Source organism: Protobothrops mucrosquamatus, unplaced genomic scaffold, assembly GCF_001527695.2.
Source record: "Protobothrops mucrosquamatus isolate PMUCROS unplaced genomic scaffold, P.Mucros_1.0 scaffold218, whole genome shotgun sequence".
In the NCBI taxonomy this organism is placed as follows: Eukaryota; Metazoa; Chordata; class Lepidosauria; order Squamata; family Viperidae; genus Protobothrops; species Protobothrops mucrosquamatus.
The window spans coordinates 695,557-703,679 of record NW_015386571.1 but is presented as its reverse complement, the minus strand read 5'-3'; the positions used below and the strand labels follow the sequence as shown (position 1 = coordinate 703,679).

General features: G+C 36.2%; 1 protein-coding gene across 2 annotated transcripts in view; it reads left to right on the top strand.

Moving 5' to 3' along the window:
* RAD51B (RAD51 paralog B) overlaps positions 1–8,123 on the top strand; it is a 320,577-nt gene that overhangs the window by 17,946 nt on the left and 294,508 nt on the right. For both annotated transcript variants that reach the window (XM_015814093.1, XM_015814094.1), the window contains exon 7: positions 1,348–1,531. In XM_015814093.1, the coding sequence (XP_015669579.1) occupies positions 1,348–1,531 (184 nt within the window). The remainder of the gene's footprint in view (positions 1–1,347; positions 1,532–8,123) is intronic.

Genomic DNA, 8,123 nt, shown 5'->3' with positions numbered 1-8,123 from the left:
TTTTCAAAAGGTATACATTTCAGATACTATTGGAGGAAAACAACTAAAAGGACAGGATATACTGGTGGTATTAATCTGCTGATCATTCTTGAAATGAGAACGTTGCTTGATTGGGCCACAGTACTGGCTAACAAACTGGACTGTTCAGCTTAAATATCTCTGTGGTGTGGACTTGGCAATGTGGTTTCCATTAATGTGTACCCACAGTTCCATGGTAGGAATTCCTTTTTAAATTAGTCAATAGAAGACACACAGTGGTAGAATGGTAGTAAGTAATTGAATCCCTTGTTAATATAAAGGATCTTTTTTGTGGCAGCCTTCGAGTCTATGTTCTTATTACTTCCATAATAAATGTTATTCTTTAGTAAGGTGCCAGAATGATATTAATAAAACTTACGGGTCATGTATGCAGATACAGCAGTTGGACGTTTCCGTAGTAACACAGATAATATGCTATTCATACACAAACAACTGCATTTCAAAATGTACACATTAAAATATAAAAGCAACAAACATTTGCAAATGCATATGCCAAGGAAATACACTTTCTGATATTGACTCCAGTTACCTGTTGGACAAGGGAGTGTGATGACTCAGCGGTTAAAGACCCTGAGCTTGTCAACTGGAAAGCTGACAGGCCAGTTCGAGACCCAAGTGCCACGGAGCAGGGTGAGCTCCTATTACTTGCCCGAAGCATGTAAATACAAGTAGATAAATAGGTATCATTTTGGTGGGGTGGTAACAGTGTTCCATGTGCCTCGGCCTATAGTCATTCTGGCCACATGACCATGGAAATGTCTTTGGACAACGCTGCTCCCTTGGCTAAAAACTGGAGTTGAGCACTGCCCCCTAGATTCAGATATGATTGGAGAGGGGAAACTTTTACCTTTACCTTTATCTGTTGGACATGCAGAAGTGTGTGTGTATGGGGGTATTGTTTATTTAAACTGGAAACCTTGGCTACACATACATGCATTCATGTGCAGATGTGATGCTTAATTTACCAATGTGAAGAAATTGAGATTGTTTCAAGGCAACAAAATATCTGTGCACATGTAGCAAAGTTTATAGCATAATTATGCAATAAAGTGCTATTTGATTAAAAAAAATATTATACCAACATGTCCGTTTGTTTATGAGCAACAACTTCAAGAATTCCTTTTCAATTTCCTAGCCTAGTCTAGACTTAGGATTTCCTGAAAACCTCTCTTTCAGTTACTAATCAGATTCAGCCCTGGTTCGGCCTTTCAGAATCAACCAAGATTCATTTGCAACTGGAATCTAGAAAGGTATGTAGATATTTGTACCAAATTCTACAATTACTACTTGGCTTATTCTTTTTTCCAGAATTAAATCTTTGGAAGAAGAAATAATTTCTAAGAATGTTAAGCTAATAATAGTTGACTCAGTTGCTTCAGTAATCAGAAAAGAATTTGATACAAAGCGTCAAGGTAACCTGAAGGAACGAAGCAATTTATTGAGTAAGGAGGCTTCAATATTGAAATACTTGGCTGAAGAGTTTTCAATACCAGTAAGTTTCTTTTCTCTATTTTTCATATGTGAAATATTTTTGTATTTCCAGTGATTTAGAATGTTTGAAATACTGTAATATAGGTTTTATTTTTAAAAAATTGCTTGGCAAGAAGACCGATAAGGTAGTTTTTCTCATGTAGAAGAAAGAATAATGTTTGATTTGGTTTTCTGATCACAAGATGAACAATTAATGCCATCCTTTGCAGATTTGCCCAAGGATATTAGCATCTTGTGTTCCCATTCCTTAAAATTAGCTCTTTGTTGATAAAGCAAACCTTCTTGTAGAAATAAATTGTTGGCTTATATTCTGAAGCATATTTGAGATTAGATTATTCCACCGTGGGAATGTTTGTAACTAGTCTTAGGATCAACCTATATGCTACATGGATGGTAGTACAACAGGAGATTCTCATTGGCAAATTAGCTGTCTTCTTTGTGAGTTTGCATCATTAAGATACTACATGAGGTATTTCAGTGAATAGTCCTCAAGTCAGAGATCCCTTGCATTTTTTGAAAGTGGACTCTAGTAGGATAGTATCATGGATTTTTAAAAAAAACACCTGAAAGCCAGGGTCGTAATTTTAATTTAACGTGGAAAAAAATAAACTTCATTTACATATTTCACGTTGCAATTTTTCTTAAGTCAACTCATAACATGCATCTCATGTATTCAGATCTTTAATTCAGATCTTTCTGCTACTGGTTACTTATTGTTGTTTTGAAACACTGATATCCCATTAATCCTTCTATAGTTGAATTGTGGTAAATATAAATATAATACAGTATTGTTTTTAAAAGAGTAAGCAATCAAAGCACAGGGCAGAGATAAAACAACTAGAAACCATAACAATAACAGGGTCTTTGAAAGCTTTAGAAATATAACAGAGGGGAATTACATGATAAGATTCAGAAAGACAAGAACATAGCACTAGGTTTGGATCTATAAAATATTTGTATCAATTTTATTTAAAAACAGTATAGAACTTCTAAACAGTTCAACATAAGACCAGTCTAAGAACATTCTGGATGACATATTTCTAAATGCTATTAATGAAAAGAGGGAACTGCCAGCATTTTGATAAACTAAACTGAAAAGTGCATCACTCTTGTGAGGCCTCAGTGAGTTCCTAATGTGATGAAAATTATTATTTTTCAGAGAGATAAAGTTACTATGTCCACTGTCCATATTTGCTATGGGAATTTAGTAACTAAGTTGCACTTCCCAATTCAAGGATGACGCACAGTTTGAGGCTCTTTGTGAACCCACAGCTGCTGACAACTGTCGTCAGGAGGGCTTTTGCCCAGCTTCATGTGCTATGCCAGTTGCACATTTTCGTCTGCCTTCCTTTCAGACAGTCACTCATGCCCTGGTCACTTCATGGCTTGATTACTGCAATGCTGTACATGGAGCTGCTCTCGAAGACCAACTGGGTTGATTTTTTTTTTTTAAGATGAACAAACAACAAGCGTTCTCACTTTGATGTTTTTAGTGTGAATTGGGGCATGGATGATGAGAAGGCTCTGTCTCTTTGGTCCCTTCTGCTACTTTGGGTTAGCATGTTAGCATGTTGATAGTGTCCCACTTTTGCCACCAATTGTCCAGTTTTTAATATTAAAATGTAAAGATATGTTGGATTTCTTCTTTTTATACAAGAAGTTTCATTACTTTTTTAAAAAAGGATGAGATCATCTATATCAGGAACCTCTTTTTATCTTTAAGTATTAAAATTTGAATTGTCAGGGTTTGAAATAGCTCTGTCATCTATGTTTATAATCAGGGACAACAACTTAAAAAAAGAAAATTACAAAGAAAAAAATTAGTTCTAGGCACAGCATAAGACAGGGCAGATCTACTACAAATGTCTTGTTTCCAGCCACAACCTAAGAAGAGATCCCAAGTTATTGCCAGTTACGAGACTGTACTGCAGAAATAATACAACTTCATGATCACAGCCTGAAAGGAAGAGTGCAAACTGAGGATTTAACAATCCAAGTTTATAATTTATACAGAGAAATAAAAACAACTAACACTGCATAGGAACCAGCCAACAATCTATTCCAGATTTTCAACTAAACATTTTGACTGGTTCCACAGAAATGTAAGATTCAGCAGTAAATAATTATTTAATTACAACCTTTCAAACAATATATAATTCGTTAAAAATTATTGTCAGATTTATAGATTGCAGCATATTATGTTAGGAATCAGAAGCAAATATCTGGAGCCAAACTGATGATTTGTGCTTCTTTCAGTAAAACTACCCAAACTGTCAGATTGTATGTTTGTGGGAATAATATAAATACTAGAAACTGAATTAAAAATTTGTTTCCTTAGTTTTAGACTATAATAAAGATGTATGTTTTCATAGGCTAATTTCTAGACCTTGTCAGGTGCAAGCAATCTGAACAGCTCAAATAAATGGTCAAAGAGGTTTCTTTATTGATGAACATTAGCATACAGGAATCTCACCAGACTGATGTCTTCCCTTGAAAAAAAGACAGATACACTCCGAATGCCTTGACTTCAAACACTTTCTATACCTCCGGCAACTCGAATGTCTTTTAACTCCCCCTTATCAGGGTCTTCTCCCCTTCAGCTTGTGGTTCCACCATAACCATGGTCAAAACATGTAAAATATTGAAATATATCCTAGTTTACATGAAGTTTATATTTCTGAGATTCCAATCACTGGAATTCTTAAATTCCTACTTGACCTATTGGACATTTTTCCTCTAATAATGGTTCAGTTTTATATTCAGATAGAAATTCCTTTTCTAATATAGATCAGTTGGATACATGATGCCTGGAAATTTACTGCTCAACAGTGCAGTGATGCAAGTCCCATAACTTTAACCACCATCTGCGGATAAGCCAGGAAGCCCTTCCCAAGAACAATGTCTCTTGTGGTGATGATTTGTTGTGGGGAAGCACATAACATTTAGTTTTGTCATTTTCTTGATCAACATGAATAAATTTGATTTGATTTGATTTGAAAGTATAACAAGCTAAAGAGCTTCTACAAAGAATTTTTATGAATTTTGTGACCTTCTCTTACATTACATCAACATAAACCAAACCCTTATGCTGTTCTGAAGGATTGACAGTTTTATTTATTTTTAATCTGTGCCTGTTATATTACTTATAATATAATCCAGACATCAGTTAATGAATCATTTGAGTTTCTTAAAAACAAATCCATTCATCTCAGTGAGTTCAAGTTGCATGATTTTTTTTGAAGTATATATGTTGTATATGATGAAACAGCCACTAGATGGTGCATATTTATTATGCAGCTAAATCCTGGTCCATTACAAGAGGATGCTCAAGGCTTTCCCTTGTTTGGCAAGCATTATAATGGGAATTAAAAGCTTTGGTTCTTTTTGTTAAAATGAAGCTAACACAGGGTTTGTCTAATTTCCCACAATGCTGATGGCCCTCTTCATTAGAGCTATATATCGTGACTATCCAATCAGGTTGAGCACATTAGCAAGGTTTGATTAGTTCTTCATGCATTCATTAGGATTCTAATAGAATTTGCCTCACAGTCATAATCTGCTTTATTGGGGTCTACATTTATGAGATTCCTATTTATGTTTAAATGAATTGCAAGTAGAATTTTTCAGACCATGATGCTTAATATTGTAACATCTGAAGCTGATGAGACTTTTGTGGAGGGAGAATGTAGAAGGTAATTTCAATTGTTAAATAAGTAAAGAGCACTATGTTTTAAGAAACTCTTCATTTAGTTGGGTTACCCAGAATGTTATGAAGAATAATAATTTAATATTAAAAGACACAGATCTAGCAGCATGGTGACCTAGTGGTGAAGACACTCATCTCCTACTCAGAGGTTGAGAGATCAATCCTAGGCAACAGCAGAGGTTTCTCTCCTATAGCACAAAGAAAAAAATATCTGCTACGAACTCCAGAAAGGCATCAGGAAGGGCTTCTGGTCAGTAAACGCTCAGCTAATCCAGTCACTCCAGCTCTACCCTGAATAGGGATTACAGGGTCATAAAAGAAAGGTTGTTTTTAAATTAAAAGACACAAATCTATTGTGAGATAAAAATGCAAGGTAAAAGCATTCGTGTAAATCAATAGAGGTTCTAGTGTAACCGCTGCACCCAATAACCATTGTAGATAACCATTGTAGATAACCATTGTAGATAACCATTCCAGATAGTTTGGGTAAAGCACTTATAAACTGTGGCCAGCATGGCTGCTGGTCAGGGTGATAAGCCTTGTATCTTAGAAGACCTCAAGCTGTCTACTGCTGTTTTGTACACAATGACTGTTTTAAGATTTTTTTGCAAATATTTTTTGGGTAACTGGGTGAATTAATGTATATAATTTTATGTTTATGTTGAAAAAGCTGCATTAGCTAACAATTCATTTGTGAGTATCCTCAAAATGATGGATTTTAATCTGTAAATCCAGAAAGGTCATCTTCTGCCACATGAACTCAAATGACCATTAAGATTGACCTCAGAGGCCCTGCTTTGCATCCTTCCATTTTAATAAGCAAAGTAATGGCTGTTCATAGTGATCCAGCCATAACATCCTGTTAGTAGAATTGCTTTTTCAGACAATATTATTTCAGAAGTAATTTCTAGGAAATAAAGGGAAACTTTCTATTCTTAGTTTTTAATTTCAAATTCCATTGTATTCATAGCCTTGATTGAAAAAGGACTGAAACTTTTTAAATAATAAAAATATTTGCTGTGCTTATTCCAGAGCGAAAGAGACATCAAGCATTTGTTGGTTGAAGGAAGTTGTACCCAGGGAACGATTTTAATTCCTAAGGAGCTTAAGAACAAATTCTTATTTTCAAAAATTTGGGGGCATTACTGTTTCACCATCTACATAAACAACCTTCCACTAACATTTTGAGTTTGGGAGAATGTTTATATTAATCAGTAGGAAGAATTCCTTCCCTGTAATTTTATTTTTCTGAACCCATTATCTATTCTGTGATATGGACAGAATATAATGAAGAAGTTATACAAGGCATAATTTTGAAACAGTTTATTATATTATGTGCCTTGTAATCAAATATTGTTGATCTATTTGATTAAAAACAATTGTGTCATCCTGCTCTTTTTGTCCTAAAGAGAAACTGACTTGCTGGGTGGCTGAAGTTTGGTCTTTGATTTGTAATAAACAGAATGCTTAATATGGCCGTATGTAAATTGCTGAAAAAATTCAATTTGGAAATCTGTAGATGATCTCTTTTGGCCATGGTATTGTTGATGGAAATTAAAGCCCATTTCCTTTTGAAGTCTTTTATGTTCCATCAGACTGCTTTGCCCAATTTACATCTTTCAGATCTTCTGTGACAGTAGTATTGAAATTCTGTTTATTGTATAGGGAATTGATTATAAAACATTGGTTAATCAAACCAGAAAATGATAACTATGCAATACTGTGGAATCTTATTTTTTAAAAAAAATCATTTGAAAGAGATGGCTAAAATTTTCCATGTAAGAAAAAGATTTATTTGCCTAATTTTGTTTCTTTTGTTTCTCCCGTGTTTGCACATAAAGCAAAAATCCCCAACCCCTGGTCTGTGGACCAGTACCGGGCTGTGGCATGCCAGCACCAGTCCACACAAACAAGGAAAGCCCTATCCACAGGATGCAGGCAGCACAAAAAACCATGCCCCCTCTGGTCCCTGGAAAAACCTCTCCCCACGTAACTCGTCCCTGGTGCCCAAAAGGTTGGGGACCTCTGACATAAAGGACATTTTTGTATATGTGCCTTTGAGTCAGTGTTGACTCCTGGCCATTCCCTGGACAAGTTCCTGCAGTTTTTTTGATAAGGTGTTTTGGAAGTGGTTTAACACTGCCTGCTTCCTAGGGCTGAGGGAGAGTAGCTGGCCCAAGATCACTCAGCTGGTTTTGTATCTAAGGCAGGTCTAGAACTCAGTCTCCTGGTTTCTACAACACCATTTTGCGATGAAATTGTTTCACTTCGTTTGGGTCAGATCCCATTTCATATTTTGTTTCCAATTGTAGAAACTGCATGTTATAAAGCAGAAGAATTGAAATAAGGTCAGAGAAAGACATTGAAAAGATTAGGAGCTGAAACAGAGAGACGGAAGGAGCTGAGCATATTTAGCCTCAATAATAAGAGGGGATGACTTCCGGTAGTGACAGCTGGCATCGCATGGCGGCTTTTTTAGCCGCCCGTCCAGGAACGTGTCAAAGCTTGAAGAGACAGCGTCTGCCAGCTGTCTCTCGGCTAGGAACCTCGTCCCTCGGGCAAAGAGGGGGAGGTGAGTGTGTCCGGATAGGGCTAGAGCTTCCTTTCGCCCCGGTTTTGTCTTAATCCGGGGTGAAAGATGTTAGCTCGCCCGGAGTCTGGACAATCTCCGCGCCCCGAGACGCCTTCGCTCCTTGCTTGTGGAGCGAAGCCAGATGCAGCTCCCACCTCTGCGATCGAAGGTATTTGATTTAAAATTATAAGCAGACAGAACTGAACAGGAGACTGGAATTTTAATGGATTTATTGGGACTTTAACTTTGAAAATTATCAACATCTTCTTTATTTACTGAGGATTTAAAGTGAGAGAAAATGGCTGCGGATCTGCC